Source organism: Schistocerca cancellata, chromosome 5, assembly GCF_023864275.1.
Source record: "Schistocerca cancellata isolate TAMUIC-IGC-003103 chromosome 5, iqSchCanc2.1, whole genome shotgun sequence".
Classification (NCBI taxonomy): Eukaryota; Metazoa; Arthropoda; class Insecta; order Orthoptera; family Acrididae; genus Schistocerca; species Schistocerca cancellata.
In genome coordinates, this window is record NC_064630.1 from 357,680,765 (window position 1) to 357,704,377 (window position 23,613).

The 23,613-nt window shown below is 42.0% G+C and overlaps 1 protein-coding gene across 2 annotated transcripts in view; it reads left to right on the top strand.

The window, feature by feature from the left end:
* The window catches only part of LOC126187688 (WD repeat-containing protein 47), a 676,574-nt gene that overhangs the window by 409,448 nt on the left and 243,513 nt on the right, over positions 1–23,613 (top strand). For both annotated transcript variants that reach the window (XM_049928928.1, XM_049928929.1), the window contains one exon: positions 19,995–20,156. In XM_049928928.1, coding sequence (XP_049784885.1) covers positions 19,995–20,156 — 162 coding nt within the window. The remainder of the gene's footprint in view (positions 1–19,994; positions 20,157–23,613) is intronic.

The following is a 23,613-nucleotide window of genomic DNA, read 5'->3' on the forward strand; positions in this document are numbered from 1 at the left end:
AATTTTGACGAGATTTTTAACTATCATAGGCAAAACGTCTTCATGGTAGTCCACCTTCATACATACGTGTTTTCGAAGCTAATTAATCGCGAAGAAGAGATGCCCTTTTCGTACATTATTACAACTACCGTTTTATTCGTTTTAAAGTACTTATTAACTGGATAATTTACCGCCTCAATAGCTGAGTGGTCAGCGCGTCTGAATGCCATGCAGGGGGCCCGGGTTCAATTCCCGGCTGGGTTGGAGATTTTCTCCGCTCAGGGGCTGGGTGTTGTGTTCTCTTCATCATCATGCCATGCCCATCGACATGCAAGTCGCCGAAGTGACGTCAACTAAAAAGACCTGCACCAGGCGACCGGTCTACCAGACGGGAGGCCCTAGCCACATGACATTTCATTTCATCGGGAAAATTGGTATACAGCCTTTCCATAGATAATAACCGTGACAAGTTGACTTTTCAAAACTAATATACTTTTCGAAATAACAAACATATTTGTCACTGCCGCCTCGAATTGCTACTACGGCATAACGTGCGCACTGTAACTGAAAACGTTGCGTTCAAGCCATAGGCTATGCGGCCCTGCTGACAGTCTCTGATCTCTGTCCGTTATACGAGCCGGGACAAACATTCCCAACGCAGAACACATTCTTTGACACATAAGAATGAGTATACAAGGATTTATCATAAATTTGTTATTATTTCACGTCGTTCGGTTCACTTTTAAAGATGTTTTCTCTTCATTCGAAAACTACCTGTATTCTAACGAATTCACTATTCCAAATACTGTCATAATTTACAGATATAAAAGTGCGAAAGTTTCGGACGAGTCCCCTGGTGACGTATTTTAATAAGTGTGTCTAAAAATCAATAAGCACGTAGATTTCACTGAGCGAGGTGGCGCAGTGGTTAGACACTGGACTCGCATTCGGGAGGACGACGGTTCAATCCCACGTCCGGCCATCCTGATTCAGGTTTTCCGTTATTCCCCTAAATCACTCCAGGCAAATGCCGGGATGGTTCCTCTGAAAGGGCACGGCCGTCTTTGTTCCCCAACCTTCCCTAATCCGATGAGACCGATGACCTCGCTGTCTGGTCTCCTTCCCCAAAACAACCCAACCTCCAACGTAGATTTCATTACAAAGAGGGGAAGTGGTAGATTTGGTTGCTCAGTTAGGGGGCGGCGTTTGTCCGGATGCAGCATATAGATAACGGCTGCGTACCACTGACAATTGGACGTCCTCCCTCCCTCCCTCTCCCTATCTCTCTCTCTCTCTCTCTCTCTCTCTCTCTCTGTAATTAATTAAAATGTTCCGAACATTCTGGTGCGCAGCAACAGTTGTATTTTACTTCTCTCTCAGGTGGTCCATAAATAGCTTTTACTGTGGGGTGTCGATAAGGGCGAACGAGAAGAGCGGATGTTGACATGTTTTGCGGTATTATTTTCCGCGGAGCGTTGTCAAGCATCGATTCAGCAGAATCCTAGCGCTCGTAAATTAATGTATTGGGCAGTGAAACTGTGCCATAACTTTGTTGCGATAGAATTAAACTCCCGTTCGTTATCTCTCCCATAGATTTTTATCCCCCTGGAATGTTTTAGATAAGTGTGTTTTATGAGGATATCGTGTGGAATAAATGTTTCTATCGATTTCAGTTATATTTATTCTACCTACAGCAAGATAAACTACCATTTTACTCAGATATTCTTGCAGTCCATTTTTCTATCTCACCAATTCATTTTTACGGGGAAGTGATTCGCAGTAGACAGTTGTAGCTTTATGTTTAGGATATGGCGATATGTAAATGTTAATTTTGTTACTGATTGCGAGGGTACATTGCCCGTTTTCTTCGAAAATTTTGCTAGAGAAATTAATTATGAAGAAACTATATATTATATATCAAATACAACTCTATTTAGATAAATATTTAAATTGAGATAGAGAAACAGACTAGCCGTTCAAATCGTATTGTTCGTTAGAGTTGAAAACTGCAGTAAGGGGCAAAAGACTGTATGTTAATTATTTCTTGAAACTCAGTATCTGGAGTGGAATTAATTGGTAACCGAAGCAGCGATGGAGTGAGCGATTATAAGTCGTAACGAGAGTGGGAGATGATACCATATGTCGACGCTTACTGACAAGGGAACCTCCCCATCGCACTCTCCTCAGATTTAGTTATAAGTTGGCACAGTGGATAGGCCTTGAAAAACTGAACACAGATCAATCGAGAAAACAGGAAGAAGTTGTGTGGAACTATGAAAAAAAATAAGCAAAATATACAAACTGAATAGTCCATGCGCAAGATAGGCAACATCAAAGGGGGAGAGAGCTCAGGAGCGCCGTGGTCCCGTGGTTAGCGTTAGCAGCTGCGGAGCAAGAGGTCCATGGTTCAAGTTTTCCCTTGAGTGAAAAGTTTACTTTCTTTACTTTCGCAAAGTTATGATCTGTCCGTTCGTTCATTGACGTATCTGTTCATTGTAATAAGTTTTGTGCCTGTGTTTTGCGACCGCACCGCAAAACTGTGCGATTAGTAGACGAAAGGACGTGCCTCTCCAATGGGAACCGAAAACATTTAATCGCAAGGTCATAGGTCAACCGATTCCTCCACAAGAAAGCACGTCTGATATATTCTATACGTCACTGGTGACGGCATGTGCGCCACATGACAGGAATATGTTGTCGACCCACCTAACTTGTACACGTGGCGAATGGGTAAAAAGATTCTTCTACCTTGCCCAATTTAGGTTTTCTTGTGGATGTGATAATCAGTCCCAAAAAAGTGATGAAAACATAAGAGTTTGTCACATAAACTGCAACAAATGAATGCAACAGTTTCACAGTCTGTGAGTTTTCCCTGTGCTCTGTCAAAACATATGTTTTTAACGTTTTCAAATTTTTCCGTGTGTAGACCATCAAATCCTGCATATGTCCAAGCAAATCTTAACATGTCCTGGAATTTTGGAGAGCGAAGTTGATTATGTGTGAGTGCCTGAACTTTGATAATTGTCTGAAGATAAAAATTTTTTCACTCGAGGGATGACTTGAACCATGGACCTCTCGTTCCGCAGCTGCTCACGCTAAACACGGGACCACGGAGCTCCTCAGTTTATGCTGTCCTTGATGTTGCTTATCTTGCACATGGAATACTCAATTTGTATATATATATATATATATATATATATATATATATATATATATATATATATATATATATATATATATATATGTGCAACTTCTTCCCATTTTCTCGATTGATCTATTGATCTGTGTTCAGTTTTTCAAGGCCTATCCACTGTGCCGGCTTATAACTAAATCTGAGGGGGGTGCGATGGGGAGGTTCCCTTGTGAGAAAGTTGTCTGTCAGAGGTATTAACAACATAATGCGGATTGAAGAAAAGGGAAACGTTGACGAACGGTTGGTCCGTGATTTACGCAATAAACAAATTTGTTTCTGGGTATCCAAGAAAGTGTATGACTGGTTGTTATTCACAATAAATTAACATATAAACCTTGATAAAAATTTGATTTTTGGGAATGCGCTGCGATCATGAGGCAGCGATTCGTGACTGACTGCGTTAACCGTCTGTGCTTTATGAAAAATCAGGTAAGTATCTGGAAAAAGTTCCACATTTTGCCATTGAGTGGATTTTTCTTCTACATAATGTGCGAGTTGAACAGAAAAGGGATAGCAACAAGTATTGGAATTAGAGGGATAACGTGAATTGATTTTCTAGAGGCGCTGTTACCTTCATTAGACAGCAACAACTCCTAGCGTTTCGTACTTGATATTGACAGGCTTTATCTGTTTTGCCAACAGTGATATATGACAAAGAATTTTAACGTGACGTTATAAAGCTTGTTGTACTAATTTTGAGTGCTTCGATTTTTCTTAAGCGTAATATTGGCTCAGTTGCCACGGAAAACGCACTTGTTCATATTCTTTGCTTAGGTTGGTTAACTGTATGGACCGGCACACTCTCTTCGTGAATATATTGCGCTGTAGCCCAATAGCATATGAGTTTTGGGTTACGGTGTGTTACTGAACCAAGTTATTGCCAAATTGTATCATGAGCTTACATGTACTATTGGTCGTTTGCGTCACTAATAGATACTTTTTTTATTAGTAAAATTTTTCGCCCTTTTAGTTTCAAAAAGATGCCATCTGATTCGACCTGGGTGACCAATAGACAATAGTTAAAATGTTGGTTTCCTAAGAACCTGAAATTTACCATTTTTCAACTTTGCCTTCAATCATCGAGCGAATAATAATTGGTGAATAATACTAAAACAAATGACTTATCGTTTTATGAGATACACCGAATGCAGTGCGTTCTCTAACTAGTCAAAACCATAAAAAGCTCTCACCAACTCTGAATTATCTCAGTGAGATAACCATTTCGACTTGGACGAAACAAAACAGCATGCAATACTTAGAGGACAACTTGTTTAAGCAAGCTTAGAATGGCGCTTCTCTTCCTTGACAACTAAGCCGTTTTCGTTTCGGAGAATGTCCGGCAACTTTCACAGATTGGTGTCGCTCTGTTCAACGGCACTTTCCACAGGAAATCTGCGTGAAATGACATGCCAGTTTCTTGAAGCAATGACGGTGCAGCAGAAATAACTGAATTCGTAGCCTGCTGAACGGTTCGGCGCCGATAACAAAGGTTCCTTATATCAGTTCGGTGGTTACGTGAGCTTTGGATTAAAATAGTTCAAGTGAAAAGTATTTGTTGTGAATGAGTGAAACAAATTTATGTTGTTCGACTCAGGTGGCAAGATGCTGGAGTGAAACATTATTACTGTTATTGTTATTACTACTATTTTTATTGCAGGAGAAAGAAATTGTTACTGTTCTTCGTAGAACTGAGTTTGTTGTATTAATCTCCCAGAAATAGAACGTCCTAGAAAATTAGCTACTACCTACATGCATTATTATTTATTTAAGAAAAAGATATTGCCTAAATGTATAAATGCACGCATGCGTACCTGTCTTAATTCCTGATTTGTTATCAGTGTAGATATTGCTTTGAAAATATGTTGGTTTTAAATTCACTCTAAGCCAGTTTCTCTCTCCCTCTGCAATCAACGATGTACCTCAGAGATATATGAATTGAACAGTGCCTGGAAATACGGAGAAGCATCCAGACGTTTAAAGTTCTCCAAGAAAGGCCAAAAGAAGCGGCGTCCAGGAGTGCCCCGAAACAATCCCAATATCTCCATCAGGAATAGATTATAGAACAAAGAAAAAAGACAGGCATCACAGATCTTTCAAGGTAAATATCGAATGTTTCAGTGGGTTGATAAGAGGTGCCCGTTAATGAACTTCTCCGGATTTGGGGGTTTGTGAGAGGGGAGAGAGAGAGAGAGAGAGAGAGAGAGAGAGAGAGAGAGAGAGAGAGAGAAACAGAAACTGCGAGCCACTAATGCAAAATGATGTACAAAATCAGAAAGAAGCGTATTGTGTAAGGGGTCAGACATGATATGCTAAGCTCAAGGAAATTCCCTCTATTTTCAGGATCAATTTTTTTTCAGCGTGTAGTTATGTGAAGCATAGAAGCATATAAGCTGATAATGAAAATTTGTGTATGTTGCAAAGACTAGCATATTTTTATGAGTTAAAATAAGCGATTAGGCTGAGGATTAAAGCTAGGATTTAAATATGAATAATGTTTCCACGAGAACACTATCGGGCTGTTGTCTTTTTGCACATTATTTCGACATCATAAGCCTGTTGACATCGTCAGGTTCTGGAACAATGTGGTTGGTGAAGTGGTTGAGATTAATTTGGAAGAAAATTTTTATCATTAGAGGTCGTATCTTAAAAGCAATAAAATAACCCCAGAAAGCTCAATTAAACCACAAGCAGGGAAAGTGGCCACTGACCTAGCTCCTGGACACCAGTCAGTAGACCGCATACAGAAAGGCTTGGAATGGGCGATGAGCACTCGAGAGCGGTCGGCATACCGGACACCGAAGCGAGGACCACACGAAGGTGAAAGGAGGGATGAAAGGAAGAGATGTCCACCTGACGCTTCAGTACGTCAGGGAACACCTGATGCTGACGAGCTACGTTGTCGAAATATTATGCCAAGGAGACACCATAATGGTGGAGCGTTCCCACGAGAACATTATACGTCGTAAGTGCAAGCAAAATATGTGATATTGAAACTTTAGGCTAACCTTTACCCACGTAACCAGCGAGCCACAATCTGACCTACAGTACACCACCACTGGCGATCCGTTGGTGACGATAAAAACTTATTAAACGAGAACGTATTATATCAGCTTATTATCATAATACGAGGGTGAGTCAAATGAAAACCCTAAATATTTTTAAAGTATTATTTATTGTGCAGAAGTGGCACAAAGCTGTATCACTTTTCTACATAATCTCCCCCAAGCTCAATGCAAGTCCTCCAGTACTTTGGCAGTTAGTCGTAAGAACTACAGGAGAAGAGGATTCAGAGATAACTGGGGAACTTGGTGATGACTGGGTGTTGTGTGATGTTCTTAGGTTAGTTAGGTTTAAGTAGTTCTAAGTTCTAGGGGACTAATGACCATAGATGTTAAGTCCCATAGTGCTCAGAGCCATTTGAACCATTTTTGAACTGGGGAACTTGTTATCTATCAAGTCTAACTGAAGCCGCAGAGCGCCCGGTGCATACCATACCATACCATACCATACCTGTTCACTCCATTTCGATGTTCATTCGTTGTGGTGATTATGACGTTGTCCGTTACTGTGGGGTGATTGTTGTTCGTGGTTATGGTGATGGCGATGGTGATGTGGCTTTCACACCCCGTTCCTTAGAGATGACTACAACACTTGCTGCTGTACTCTTACATATCAAATGTCATCACGTGTTAAACGTCTGAGAAATTCAATAGGCACGTTTGTTCGGCAAAGATTCTCTCATAAACACACAGTCACCTTGCCGTATTTCTTCACAGTGTAAAGTGTGTGAATTCAAGTATAGTTTAAATGACCAACTTGAACAGCAGTACTTCACCGTTTTCTTAAAAATCTGTTACACTATATATCCATAGCAAACCATGGTTCGACGGTAACATACATTGATTCGACAAATGCGGCACTTTTCAAAATTTCCTAGATAGAATAATGTTTCTGGGGGTTAGTTTGGTAGCCATTGAGCCCTATGTGACAAAAGATGTGAAATGTCTGCAGAAGTAGTATTTCCTTCCATTCTGTATATTTATGCATAAATGGAAACTTGTGGGCACATTGTGTCCCTCTCCCTCTGTAATCTACACGCCATTAACTTAATGAATTGCAGTATTTTTGGAGCAACGTTTCGTGATCTTCTCGGTCGGCACCGTGACGTTTTTCTCCTCATAATCAATATAATGATGTTTATAGCAGGCTGTGGCAAAGGCATTGTCGGTTAAGGTTTTTCACGCTTCCGCAGCGAAGTAACGACGCGTACAGCTGCATCCAGTCACGTAGGCATCGCATATACACTAGCTGATAATATTATCGGGATACCTCTATGTAATGGGGAATCGATCACTTATTGTCCGGATAGCAGACGAGGAGTTTTTTGTTGTCAGCAAAGAACCAGAATGGGTAGGTCAGGAGCAGCTCCGTGACTTCGAACGTGGACTTGACGTTTGATGTCACCAGTGCTTAATTTCTGAAATTTTAGATGCTAGAACGCACCTCTTCAGGGATAAAAGTCTCTAACCCCTCCTCCCTCCTAACCACCCTCGCCACAGTCACAAAAAACACAAGTTTCAATTTTTGAAAACTTGAGATAAAACTCATAACGAGAAATCATTTTTCACAAATTTGTTCAGAAATTGAAGTTTTTAAAGTATAATTTTTTTGTAATCAAAACAATAAAACAGCAATATTTTATACAAAAAACAGGTGATGCTCCCTAGTTATGCTCGATACATATCGGCACAAGTCGGTAATCTTTGTGACAGACATGATGTTTTCAAATTTCAGGCATTTGCGTTGTAACTGCTCGGTGAACGTGTGTCCAATATCAGTGAATAGAGTATTCAGCATTTAGCGACGAATAATGGTTACCCCATTGGAGTCGCACACAGTTCTGACCCCCGAAGAGTTAGAAAAAAAAACCTATGTGGCATCAGACACAGAGTTAGATGTTTAGTAAATGCTTTAAACGTCGTGTGTCTTATACTCATGAAGTTGCACAACTAAATTAATTTAATATTCATAAGAACACATTTGAACATAAACGTCCCTGTAATACGTGTCAGCGGGAAATTATAGTTACGGTGCGATTTAGTACTCGTGTACTATTCTAAATATTCAGAGCCGACTTGTTCCAGTGAGTTAAAAATAAATAGCCTGCGTGGTACCGGAACGGCTTTCCGCCGCATTCCAGCAGAAATCAAGCCATGGATGTCACCTGAGGTACAAATCCCGTCAGGAACATTTCAACCCTTCTAAAGCAGTAGAAGTCGTCTGTTGGAGTAATTGTGAAGTGGATACGTGAGGGAACAACCAGCGCTGAACAAAGACCAGGCAGACCTTATCCACTGATGGACAGGGGCCATCGAGCATTGCGGAGGTTGGTAGTATAAAACTAGACCAGATTCTGTTCGAACAGGCCTTGGAAGGCCCAACGGTACCGACCGGCCGCCGTATCATCCTCACCCCACAGGCGTCACTGGATGCGGATATGGAGGGGCATGTGGTCAGCACACCGCTCTCTCGGCCATATGTCAGTTTACGAGACCGGAGCCGCCACTTTTCAATCAAGTAGCTCCTCAGTTTGCCTCACAAGGGCTGGGTGCACCCCGCTGCCAACAGCGCTCGGCGGACCGGATGGTCACCCATCCAAGAGCTGACTCACCCCGACGGGCACCGGTGTTACCTATGCGGCAAGGCCATTGGCGGTCGTGTAAAAAGAAATTGTAAAAATATTGCATGAAATCAGCAAAATGAATCAGTCGTGAGTTCCAAAGTACTATCAGTAGTCTAGCTTATACAGTGACTGTAGGGAGGGAGTTAAAAAGGATGGAGTACAGTGGTCGAGCGGCTCCTCATAAGCAACACATTTCGGTAGTCAATGCTAAGCGACGCTTGGGGCGCTGTAGAGAGTGGTGCCACTGGTCAGGAGGTTATTGGAAGCAAGTGGTCCAGAGTGTTGCGGCAATTTGATTGAAGGGTGTGGGTTTGGCGAAAGCCTGGAGGACAATACCTGCCATCACTTGTAATGCTAACAGTGGAGTACGGTGGTGGTAGTGGTGGTACGGTATGGGGATGTTTTTTACGTAATTAGAGTGTGGTCCCCTTATTGTGTTAAATAAAACACTAAATGCAGCAGAATATGAGCACCTTTTACATCATTATTTACTGCAGGAACGATTCGGAGATTGACTGGATCAGCATGACTTTTGCAATCTGCCGTTAAGCAGTATATGTGATGCAGTTGCTTGTGGACAATATTATTTCTGAAATGGACTCACCTTCCCATTGTGGTATGGTACAGAGATCGCGGTGCCATACGACAGTCGTCAACGTGAATCGATGTCACAGATATTAATGAGTGCCCGCTAGAATCCTCAATGAGGTATGGGAAGCGCTCCAGAAGACCACGCCTCTAACTCAGCAACAGCAGCGCCCACGAGCTGAGGTCAGTATAGTGTCGAGCAATGCAAGACGTCTCACAGTTTGAGTCCTCAGCTGAGGAATCAGCATCATCGAGTACGACAGTGACCATTAAGTTTCAGATGAAATGTACTTTGTTAATGTTGAATATTGTACCTCAGGAGAACAGTTTGTTAATTAGTGCATCAAGGGACGCTTGGCTAGTTGATGAGAATTGTAAATTGTCCAGTACTTCTATGGCATGGAAGTGTGTCAAAATTACGTAAATGTTTCACTCATTTATGAAATAAAGTGATGTAATATTTCATGTGTTATAGTTGATGGGCATTCTCCCAGAGCAGTCAAATAACACACAGTTATAGCCTGACGAAAGTAGTTTAGTCTGGTCACAGCACCAGGAATCCTGACCCGAACGCAGTGGGAAACATTTGGAGTGAGTTAAAATGACGGTTTCGCTCCAGACACCAAAGTGCACCAGCACTGCCGTCTGTGGTTTCGGCTCTTGAGGAATTGGCTGCCATCCTCCACAGACATTCAGGTACCTGACTGAAAGTGTACTCAGTCGAGTTCAACCTTCCATAAAAGACGAAGTGTGGACACACGCCGTATTAATGCTGACTAATGGTTTATATGGATAGTTTTGATGAGATAGTGTAGTTCCAGACATGAGCTGGAGCATAGTTAAATGTGTTGATACGTAGATGGGATAACTACATCCCATAACTGCAGTGTAAGAAACTGGAATGCTTAAACAGCTCACTGACGTGATTAAAAAAACAGGCAATAATGTATCGATTAGCTCCTAGCGATTCCCAGAAGCAAGTGTCCCGTTACCGTGACGAAGACGTGACCGTGGAGGTCGTGCCTGCCGTGTACCGCTGCCGAAGACAAAAAGCGCGCCAAGTGAGCGGCGGTTTTGCCCGTGCGGGCGATTGAATCTCGCGAGGCGAATGACGCAGCAAGTGCAGCGCTTCTTTTTGTAGCGGCCGTGTTGTGTTGATTGTGTGACGTCCCGGCGCCGCGCCGTGCAGCGCCCAGTCCCCAGTCCCCAGTCGCTAGTCGCGCGCGCATCGCCGGCCTGTGCACACCTCGGGGGCGCCGACACCACTGGCCATGTTCGGCCACAGGCAGCACCGGCCCCCAGTCAGGCTACACCCCCGCGCCGCTCCCACCCCCGCTGCTTCCGGGACGTGCAAAGCCTGGTGAGTGCCGCCTCTGTCTGCGCCTCAACTGTCTACGCATCTCCGGTGCGAAATGTCAACACCATTGTGGTGCTTCTCCTCCGTCGTTCCTCATGTTGTGGTAGTAGTGGCGGCGGCTGTGGTGAAAGGAGGTGCAGGGGGTGGGGATTGCGGGCGGGCCGCGAGAGGTGGAAGAAGAATACTACTGCATAAATGTAATACGAATTTGACTGAAATTGTGACACAAAGAAATTTTAACAACATATGACTTGTTTCAGTACCATATACACATCATACATACAATGATTCGCTACGAATAGCACGTCATAGTGACCACGAAGTACTGCGTATCGCATAGAATAATGTATTAATAATAAATAGGCAGCTGAAAATCGCACAGCACTGCGGAAGCGCACTATCTGCTGCTTTACTGTACAGCAGTTCACATTACGTGCTATTCGCAGCCAAGTCTTTTTTATACCTGACGGTTTTTTCGGTCAAAACAGGTTATTTTTACATTATTATTCTAATTTTGTAATTCATAACAAATTAACTGCTTATTAGCCAAATTGAGATGTAATGCAGGATATAGTTATTTATTCTACCCCTTTAGTGGTCCACATTGAGAACGGATGTACCTGCACACTTTTGTAGCAATTTTTACCCCTGTTTGTGCTACACAATGACGAACAAGTTAATTTTTATGTTGTATAAATTCACCGTTAAAAGTTGTTAATTGCTAACGACTCAACGCTTCACAAATTCACAAAACGCAGCGCGTTTTCTGTTTGCCACTTCTATTACTAAGATTAATTTAGCAGGAGACATTAAGAGAGAACAGTGTGACCTTCAGCTGCCCGTATTTTATTAATACATCATTCTGTGTGTTACACAGACTTTCATAGTGATTTTTCGTAGGTGTTCTAGTTGTTATGTGACGTTGTTTTGTATCCTCTCACAATATTTTGTCTGTTTATTTCAGACTAAACACAGGATGGTGTTAGCTGGTTAATACCAAACTAATTAGAGTAGACAGTATTTCGCCACGTTAACACGCACACCTAGGAAATCGTCACAGAATGAAGTACCACGCAGAATAATGTGTTAACAATAAATAGGCACCTAAAGATGACAACACGCTGCAAAAACGTACAGTTATGAAACGTTTTTGTAAATTTCGTAAGACATTCCATAACGTCAACCAATAATGTTGTAAAACTGCTGAATCAAAGTAAATGTTTAATAATGCGAATGCTGTATGACGTAAAAAAACATTCCAATGTAATGAACTATACTAGCGAGGCTTATTTGGCAGTGAGTGAGTTATTTTCATGAGAACGTTTCAGTCTGAGACCAGTCTTAAACACACTGTATATTGTTACATCTGAACACATTACATTTTGTAATGCAAATGACGAAATATTATGGTAAAATCTTTAAATTGTTACAAATATCAGACATTTTAAAGAGAGGAGTCATACATGCACACCCATAAGAACCCAACACACAATATGTACGAGAAAGAGAGAAATAATCAGATCAAGATATTGTTAGACATTGTCCTTTTTAGTACCTCAATCACTAATTTGCATCTGTTGTAATCATATATAAAATTGAAAACTAAGTACTTCTATGTGCAGTAAGTGAGTAACTTTTTTGTATTGAAACTCTAGCAAAAGATATTTTCTCTCCCTGCGCAATGGTGCTTGCTAACTTTCAGGGCTAAGCTACCTAATGTTTTCCTATTCATGTCAGACTTCCTAATTTAGGAACATATGTCTGACGTCTCAGGTGTCAATCATATAACGTAAAAGATACGGTGATGTCTCCAGTCGAGTGAGCGCTCAATGTCAGCATTCCATTCACTAATAGAACTTCCGTAGCAGTGCCGTGGCCCAAGAATATTCCTTATGATAGCAAATTCAGTGCTGTACATTTTCAAAGCCTAAGCCCATTTTCAGAGCCTAAGCCATGTGAATCATTTAATGCTAGTTATCAACCAAACGGTTAAGGAACTGACTGACTACCGCATATTGTTTGGGATAAAAGCCAACATTCATTTTCCTTAGCTTGCTGTAAAGTCTGTTAGCTGTATGCGCCAAGTACTTCCTTTTGTTAATAGCAGCTCATACAAATTAATGCCTGTCCAGAGAATGTTGATGCAGAACTCTTCTGCTTTTAACTTCTGGCTAAAATAAAAGTATTGAATTGACATCTGATAAACTGCTCTGATAAATCATATTGAATAAATTTGTTTTGATGGCCTTCGTGTCCTGTAGTACTCAGCCATTTCGTTGAGTTTAACATTCTCGTGTCCCATGAGGGGAGAAGACAAATTGGTACTCCACTCCCCGATATTATCACCGTTCACGGTCGCTAAAGAAATGAGAAAATGTCTTTATTTGCATTTTTCCTTACTTTCGTGAGATCGGATTCTACATTTACATATACTTACCCCCGCAAGTCACTATGCAATTCGTGGCGGTTGAAGACAGCTTGTTTACAATCCTAGGGTTTGCTGTTTCTTTGTAACTTTCCAATTTGTGTTCCATTGAATCAACCTAGCTCTGTACGGAGCGAGTGGGAACTCCCTTCTTTGTTCGTCAGAGGATACTAGTATTCCGTTCCATGTTCATATATAATTCATATTATTTTGCTTCTCTGTAGTGAATCTAGTCTCGGATGTTGTAATGAATGCTGAATAGTAGATTCTCATACGGGGTGCAGAGATCAGCCGCAATATATTTCCGCTTAATGCCATGTTAACTTTCGCAACAATACATCAGCTCGGAATAGGAGAAATTATTCGCTAATTTCATCCACAAGCCACCCTTTTATGAAATTGGAATGTGATTTTTGTCTTTACGAAGCCATAATAAATCTCGAACAAAACCTTGCTGCGTTTGATGTAACTAGAACTACAGTAAACTGTCGATTAGCCAGGGTAATGCACTCCTGAGATTGCATGGATTTCCGAAAAGTACGGATAATGCAAAATACACGTTTTCTTGCGGAAAACTGCTGTTCAATATATTTACAAAACATGCCACACGTCACATTTGAAAGGCCACTTTATTACTTTTTGTACTATGAGACTCCTTACCCTAACGAACAGTCCTGTATTTTCTGTAGCAGTAGTTTCAGATAGGATATGGAAGTGTGAGTGATACAAGTAGACGCACGACTGATGGAAGAAATTGTGTATCACAATGTTTAACTCTATTTTGAAGAGATGGCCATTCTTATTGCTTTCGGCATTTTACGCCATTATAACAAGAACACCCAACGATGCGTGCTGAAGAGGTAAGAAACTGCTTTTACCGAGGGATGTTGATCGTGTACACATGGTTTTGTACAGAGCTGTTTTGTAGATTGACATCGTTTATAATCATAAAGGGTTTACACTTGACAGGTCACGCCGCCTGATGTAGTGACGAGCACAGTATGTGAGTAATCCTATATTTCTGATTCGGAGTATACAAAGTGGTCGACATAGGTTGTTTGTCCTCTGTTGCTAGATGCCGGTCTGGCGAATAAACACTTTTGAAGTGCCGAGTTCAGGATGTGCAACAAGATGTCCATCAAATACGTACATGCTGCAAGGCATCGAGCATGAAAGATAGCACTTTGTGTGTTACTCTCCTGAAACAGCGGGTCGGAAATTATCCATCTTTAGATCATGGGGACATGGTTAGGTAATCATTTAAGACGGTAAATCAGGAAGCTCGCGTGTCACGGGATTAAAAGCAGAAACATTAAAAGAGCGTGATGGCTATGTTACTTACGTATTCAAAACACGTTAATTGTAATCATCTAATCGGAAACTTTGGTTCTCTGTTTTGATATAACGTAACTTAATGAGTGTAAACGGTGCGTTTTTGCGGATAACTGATAACTGAGATAGTATTTCAGCCTGTTTCTTTGAAAGAGCGGCGATCTGTAAAGGCTTTCTCGTAAGATATGAGTCATACTGCAGTGTTTCACTGATTACAGTTGTCTGCGTCATTTTCTTGGCATGTAATGACGAAATGTTCGTAGGGCGCCGCGATAGTTGCTAATCTGGAATGCGACAGACTGCAGGATTAACCGAACAGGAATAAAAACTTGGGAGTTCGAAGTGTCATTGTTACAACGGCACTCCCGCTTCTGGATCTAGGCTTTGTTGAAACTGCTCACATGTGCTCAGACTTCCCAAGGTTTCAGTGCGATCTTAGTCTGCTTGTGCATAGCTGCGTTGGAAGAGTGCGTGCTTAAGTAACTATCACATTTCATTTCTAGGAAAAACAACTGTTCCCATCTAGGACGTACATGTTTAACAAAAAGAAACGAGAATGCGTATATTACCAAGGAACTATGTATCTTTGAGTGTTAGAGGTGACTGTTTTTCTAACCTTTAACTGTTTTCTCATTCTGCGGAAAGTTCACTAAAATACCTAACTCAGTGGCAGTGGAAGAGCTTTTCTGCTATACTTTTCGTGTAGTGTTCTTCCGCTCAGGTGGAAGGTAAAAAAAAAATGGACGATATTCCGGCGCAGCCTCACGGAAAACTACATTTAAAAAATGTTCTAAGCAGTGGTAGCAACGGATGTAGAAATACAGAACATTGGTCCTACTTTGAAGACACCCCTCCCTCAGTGGAAATATTTGTTAAGTGTACAAATGTGTAACTCCATTATCGTTTCTTTTTGGGTCGGATCTCGCACAGATCTTCTGGCGGAATTCCAGAACGGTATGCAGTAAATTGCTCGTCCGTTGCTACGCAGTTGATCGATTTCGGATAAACCTGTCACTGCGTAAGGACACAGTTAAATGTCGACAAACAGCGCCCACAAATACGGCATGGAATATACTTAGTAATGCGAGCAGTCTCATTCCTTTTGTTTTGTTTTAAACCCTGTGTAAGCGTAACGCTTCAAGAAAAATTGGGTTCCGATGTTCACAAAACTCCCGTGCTCCTTTGCCATACTAACACATAGTGACTCCCTGTAGCTTTCCACCATGCAGAGTCAACTGGAAGCTACCAATGCAGGACAAGCTTATGGAGAAGTTCGTAGTCCATAGTATGATGTGGCATGTTTTGTGGAGTATAATACACTTTTTGTACACTCTGCACGCAAGTAGACATTATCATGTTAAATCAATATCCATGATTCGTCTCTGAACAATGTTGTTTCATTTTCCATATTTTCTGATTGAGAATTGTGGAATATTTTCAAGAGTAAGTAGTTGGTATTTAATTTGTCTGTTAGTTTCCGATTTTAGGTTATTCTGTTGTAGCTTCGTTACAGAAGTTGACATGCAGTACAGTTATCGGATTGCTCGAGAAGTTGTGGACACAGTACGAACTTATAAGAAATCCAAACACTTTAATAATTCGGGTGATTTAGATGCAACAAAATTTTGGAAGGTTATTATCTTTAGGTATATCCCTTAATCTGTTCTCAGTGAGCCGAAATCCAGTACTTGCTCACTAGCTTCACCGGAGCATTCCACTTTGTTCATCGTATGACTTTGGGAGTTTGCAACTTTCGTTTGGAAATTTTTCCATTATAATTAAATAGATGCCATGTCTGAATGAGCACGACAGTTCGTTCGTTTCTTTGAAGACATCAGTGCGCAACAACTCTGCTTTGAAAGTGTTGCAACACACCGTAAGTTTGTTTTGCGTCAAGACTGTATCAGAGGAAGTTGCGGTTAGGCAAGTTCCCAGTCCTCCTAGAATAAGCGTCGCACTGTTTTGGTTTTGTTTGTTTTATCCTTCAGAGGACAGCGTTGAACCAAAAACACATTAGACATTAAAGTTGTCTCTTTAGTTAAGCATTATACAAATCTGCATGCCATGTTCAGAGGTGTTTTATTTTGGTCTATCTCAGCGCTACTTTGTAAGGAAATCAGGGAGTGGCCCATTGTCCAAGGCGCCTAAATTTGGAGACCGGAACTTCTTTTGCTCCAGCCGCATGGCGGCAGTTGTATATAAAGAAGCCGAGGGGCGCGGGAAGTGTCTAAATATAGCTCGTGTAACTTCCTTTCTTTCTTCTGGAGCGGGGCTTTCGGTGACGCATTGGAGATTTACAAGATAAAAGGCACGTGGAGGATGGGCGTGTTATAACGCACCACCGTGTTAGCAAAATATCCACAAGCCGATGACGACTGCGTCTGCAGAAAGAACCAATAGTTCAGAGGTTTCCTTCGCTCTGTATTGCGCCTCTTTTATGTCTTTAGTTAGATCAATACGTTTTTAAGACCTGAATTTGTTTTCTTATGCTCATTTCATGTTTACGATGATATTACTGAGGAAAGCAGTTTGTGAGAGAAATAAATATACATCTCCTCCTCTGGGAAGAAAGGTCCTAATTTTTACTGACACAGAGAGCAAGTTGATGCTGTAAGAGGAAATAAAGCAACTTAGCACAAACCTGAAGATATTTTGCCCAGTGTCAACTTCTACGATTTTTGCTTCATTCGATTAAGCTCCGTTAGCACCAAAGTCAACCAGACACTTTTATAGTGTTTCCTGCAGTAGGTACATGTTAGTACAGCTGCTTAAATTTCTCCTGTTCTCGCTGTTTATGCTACATACAGACAAATTATGAATTTTTCTGTGGCTGCCTTCCCGCCGAACAGTGTGGGCAACGAATAAACAATTTTAAGCAAGCCACTGTTTACCAAGCGCTGCTGACTATTCGCATAACTTTACCCACGGAATTACCAAGATTTTCTGCGTTTTCATCTAAAGAACGCACTGCCGAGTCCTTAAGATTACTAAATCAGTTTCCACGTGTATTTTCTACTGCGTTGTGATAAATCTCCGCTCACTATTCAATTTCCTATGCTCGTAGTAATAAAGTGTGTTTTTCAAATTGATCAGATGTCACTACGTTATCTATTTTTCTTTACCATAGTTTCCGATTTTATGGATCTCATTTAAAGTGGTTGTTTGTTCAGTCTGGAGTTCTCAATTACCTTAATGGCCGAAAGACTCGTCTTCTGGCTCCACGGCGCCACCTTTACTGAGCGAGATCATCCAGACTTACTTTTCCATCGTGAACCTATCTCATTCCATTGCCATCTTGATACACATTGTAAAATCGAGGCAAGAAGATAATTCGTGTACATGACCTGATTATTAACGAGTAATGTCTACCCTTCGTGTTTTGCTTATGTGTATGCGTGTTGTTAACTGAGATGGATATGACGAACCAACCCAACGTTTACGTAACAGGACGTGGAAAATTATCTAAAATCTGTAACAAATTGCGCGAGATCCGTCGCGGGAAATGGAGCTTCACATCTTTCACTATACAACAGGTGTGTTATTTTACATATAAATAATGGTGCACTTCTCGAATTTCACACGCTTTTGAACGCCATTTCTGGCACACTTTTCTTTCTCCTCCACACCCACTTTCTATTGTACCGCGTTGTACATAAAAACCAGCTATCGGCTGGTTGTTGTTATCCCTCGCTGACTGGAAAAATCCACCACGTTTTCTCTTGATAAAAGCTATTGTAGGTACTTTCATCTGACCAATGGATGCGATATATAACTACCTGCTTAAACGCCCTTATCTCAACCACAACACGTTGTGTCGATGATGATTGTCTTATGATGAGAATCTGTATGCCACCACTCTCCTGACGTACGTTGAACAAATACTCTTGATTCAGATTCTTTGAGCAGGACTCGAACGAGTTAATTTCAGCTTGTGTGTTAGCGATCACCAGTACGGAGGGTAGTGGAGGTGTATTGCGGAAGGCTGAAATTGACTTTTCCGTCAATCGTCAGTGTTTACAGTCAGTCAGTGATCATAATACGTGACACACACTGGTCTTGCGTGCTGTCTCATTGGAACTATTGCAGTTTGTTTCTGGACGTACATGATGTTGCATACAGTTCTCGTCCCCTTTCCCCAAAGTGTAATTGACTCAACGAAGTTTCAGGATCCTGACGTACTGCGTTTATGTGGAAATTTCCTAGTTGAACCGTGGTTCTGAATCCACGTTAAACTGCAGATAATCTTCAACTGGCTGAACAATCCAGTCCGGTATCGGGGGAAAGCAAAGACATATGACGCCCATTAGAGCGATACTTCGTAATGCATCGTGGTATTAAAACCAACAATCAAGTTTAAACATTTTACGTACTGGAGAGTTTTCTTGATGCAGTGATATATACCACCTGTGTTCTACGCGTTGCAAAGACCGCATTACCTGCCGAAAATGTATACTGAGTGATTCAGAACAAACCGCAGGATACGATTCCTAATATGTAAGGTCTACTGAACATTCCTTCGCAAGTGCTTAGTTTCTATACTGGAAGCTGTTTCATGAATTCTATGTAGCACCCTTGTAGTACATTTTGTCGACAAAGACCGCGGCATCCACCAGTGGGCTACGCAAAATGCCGCTAGTTATTAACTGTTATGCTTGAGTGTGTGGGTGCGGATAATTACCATCGCCTTGTGGAATCGGCCTTTCCTCCAGTTAGACTCAAAAATGAACTGTATCTGGACGTCTTCCGTGACATACTGCCTGCCCTGCTCGAAGAAGTGTATTCGACGATATTGAACGATCATGGTGGTCATTCAGCATTCTGACATTGTCATCTTAGATCGATGTATCGGACTTGACGGTCCAGTTGCGTAACACGCTTTGTCGTCGAACCTCATTACATGTAATAGAAATGTAGCGTACATGTAGAGCCCATCTGAGAAGTGCAGAGGCTTAAATACCTCCATTCGGCTACAGAATAGTGTATTGGAAATAGTGTGTAACTATATATTACGGTGTGTGCATAAATGCCCAGAAACCATTGGGAATCACATGAAACATCTGCTCCACGTTACATGGTACTTGGAAGTTGTGTGATGTTAATAGATATGACTTGTAGCATGGAAACCATTTGTTTGAACCTACATCGTCATAATGGATGCCGTATTTGTTCCTCGTCTTCTCAGAGACCGTCTCACGCCTCTTTTGTATAACCAGTCCCCTTGTGTATTAATGAACACAGGACACTCTCTTGAAGTTTTATTTATAAGTGAGCCTAAAGAAAAGATGTTCGGTTGTAGTATGTTGCAGGTTGAGGTAGCCAACGTAACGGACGTTCTCACTGAAGTTTTTGTATGACGAGTTACTTAGCGCTGGCACTTCTTTCGTATATTAAGAGACTTGCTAGACGTGTGGCTGAACTCTTGTTTTGCTTGTTGCAGCGGGGGCAGCGCGTCTGGCGGAGTGGTGACGGGGAAACCCCCTGTGGGTGGCAGGCCTGCGGCGCCAGCTGCCGCCACTGTCGTCGTCAGGACCAATGCGCCGCCGCCCGCCACCAGCAGGGTCGCCGTCAACGGCTCTCTGCCGCACCACGAGGTCAACAGGTAAATACCTGCTGCCGGTGCTCTAGCATAGAAGCACAACCCTAAGTCATGCTCATCTGTCTCTGCAGCCTATACGGAGACGCAACGTCAGACTTGAATTTTCTTTCAACACTGATGGTGGAACAAATTTTCATCGTTAATATTTAGTCGGCAAGGAATTACTTTCATAATTCTGTTTTAAAATACGAGTGCAATTTCCTTTCCTGTGCTCCACCTAAACTGAATATGTTGTCCGTTCCTCCTGTCCACGTCGTAGACGGGGAATTACCTATTAAAGTTTTTTTTTCCTCCTTAGCCTTGTATCAGTTCATAATTCCTCTCATTCACATATCCCACATTTCTGTGTTCTTGTTGTGGTGGTAAGTCTAGACAAAACGAAATATTATATGACATGAAGGGGAAAACAATGAAAAAGGCAGCAAAAATTCTTTTAACTTTCTACACTATTTCGCAAAACGGAACCTGGGAATACCGGTCGCGTCGCGTCGCGTAGGGACTGTATTGGAGCCGACCAGGATGCTACAGGTACATAAACGTTGCTGCTTGTGGTCAAGCATGTGAGCTGTGAAGAGGGCAACGGAAGCAAGTGGTTGAGTGTTACAATTAAATTTCATTTGTGATTCGACGTTATTTATTTGTTGAAGTGCTGTGGGTTAAAATTGACAATTTGTAGGAAGTAGAATGTGTAGATTCCATTTAAGGCGCTAGAAAACGTGACACGTCCACTACGGATGAGTTTTCCATGTAAAATGATTACTGTCACCAAGTTGGACAACTTGCGCTCCCAAAAATGCGACGCGCAAATGAAATTCCCCCTCCAGTTCTACAAGAGAGATTTTTGAGAAAATGAATTTCGGAAGGAGGGGTGGATAGCTATGACGACTAAAATCCTCATCCTTCCACGTGCAATATGAAGGGAGCCCCGTTTACGAAACCTCAAACAGTGTTACCAACTATGGCAGTTCGATGGTGTTATTTGCCTTTCGACGCTAACGCACCTCGCAACAGTAGAGCTGCTGCTCGTACTCCGTAGCAAATTAACATGCCATCAGGCGGGCCAGGTGCAGTGGGCGGGAGCGGGGAGGTCCGTATGCTAATACGGCGCTAACAGGCTGGCACTCTGCTGACGTACACCTACAAGGTAACGCCGGACGCGACGATGACGGATGCTCGAGGCTCCACGTGCGCTGCGCGCGAAGCGTCGCGCCCATCACCGGACCTCGCCGCCGCGCCATTCCACGCGCGCTTCACGACCACCTGTGCACTCAAAATCTGACCTGTCTGCCCTACTATTACTACAGCTGCATACTGCTCCACACAGTTTTCCTTTCTTTCCACTTTTAGTACACTCGGGTTACGTATGAAAGCGAAATTCTTTCCACTGACGCTGCAATATTTATCACGCATTATACACAACTGATTTTGCTTTCAAAGCCATTTTCAAGTGTTTACCAACGGCAACAACATCAAGCACGGTGTAAATAAAAAGTTGCAAATTTAATACGTCTGTCTTACTGAAAGTCTTAAAGAGTATTGATAAAATCGTCGACAATCTTGTGACTTAGCTTGAGCTGCAACAGTACGCTTTAGAAAACAGCCAATGACAGCGTACCCGTATAAAACCACCGACTCGAAATTTGAACACAGAGGTGTGAATGTAAAATAACAGCAACATACATACTTAACAGAGAAGCGTCACACAGCCAATTAGATAGCCTTCCTATTGTAAATAACATGTTCTACATGCTAGCGTACCAACCAAAACTAACAGCGGCAGCGCACGAAAATTAAACTTCAGAAGCATTAACTATACTAAACAGTTTTCTGCCCCGATTTTTGTTTTAAGTGCACTAGGCCGTGGTCCAAGGAGTGTTTCTCAGGCTAACGGTTCGTCTGCCAATGATAGACACCTCAGAAGCAGCAACGACTCGGAAAGCAGTTAGTATCTCATACATGTTCAGTGCCGGCCGCGGTGGTCTAGCGGTTGTAGGCGCTCAGTCCGGAACCGCGCGACTGCTACGGTCGCAGGTTCGAATCCTGCCTCGGGCATGGATGTGTGTGATGTCCTTAGGTTAGTTAGGTTTAAGTAGTTCTAAGTTCTATGGGACTGATGACCACAGATGTTAAGTCCCATAGTGCTCAGAGCCATTTGAACCATTTAAATAGCACTAAGGTCCACAATTTGTCCGGTCCACAATTTGTCCGACTTGCTGAGCTTGTTTGAGACTGTAATCGTTTTCTGAGTCACTCAATGCTTGATGGTTCTTTTTCCAGCGTAGGAAGCCGAACCTGTGGGCGGAGATATGACTTGGACCGCGACCTTGTGACCATAAAACAAACACGAGGAAGGACGCAAATACCGGCCGTGGAGGCGTGCACTTTTTTTGCCTTGTTTCACAAAACTTTATTACTTGTGTTCAACCTAGGTTTCTCGCAAAAGGCCGATTTTCGAGTACACAACAGATTCCCAAGATTGCAACCAAGTGAAGATAAACACATACCAGCTTCATCTATCACTTCTCGACTTCAACTGTGTTATTCCTGTGGACTATTTTGATACTGTTACATTTGTATTGTATGATCTTATCACATTCATTAGTAAACTATAAATAAACACACATTGGAATACAGCTATGTGCAGAGGAGTTGCTAGTTTATGATTACTCCTCTATGAATGAAAGCTCGAAGGTGACACTCCTATGAACGAGTTTCAGAATAAACTCATAACTGAATCAGACTTTTAAGGAGTCTTAAGAAATATCACAGACTCAGTGGAAAAATGTCGCTTTCATTCAATAACTGTGTGCCTGCTGTGGCCACTAAGAGTAAGACACCGGTCGACAGCAAACAAACATGGATGTCCAACTGACAGCAAAATCTCTAAAAGCAGATTTCTGCGCGAAAGCAAATGCAGTTCCCTATCAGCCACGTATCGACATGTGCTCCTGTTTTATTATATCATGAAGTTCCTCAAATACGCAAAGCCTGTTTTTTTGCTTTCAACGAAATTTTAATGAGCCTGTATGAAATTCGGTGCTCTGTCTGTGGTTGCATACACACAATCTCCAGGTGTATGATTCTCTATCCTTGTCGAGTGCTCCATCTTACGTTCTGATTAACTGATATGTTGCGATCCGTTAGGTAGAGGTATTGAACCTATGTGGAAATTGTAAAATAATCCAAAATCATTGTCCGAATTACTTTTATTGTGATTTTTCCCTATACATGATTTTATACTTGCCAACACTTACGCTACAACTCTCTGTGCTTGTGCTCACGAAAAACTCTGGTAAAGCTGGGAGAAAAACGCTTCATTGCGCAAGGTTCAACGCACAGGACAAGCTGCGTGGGAGTTTTTTCGCATTAAAGATAGTAACCGCAAAACAACTACTTTAGAATGAGAGAAGTTCACTAGGTACGTGAATATACAGTAAGTCAACTGGACAATTAGCACTTT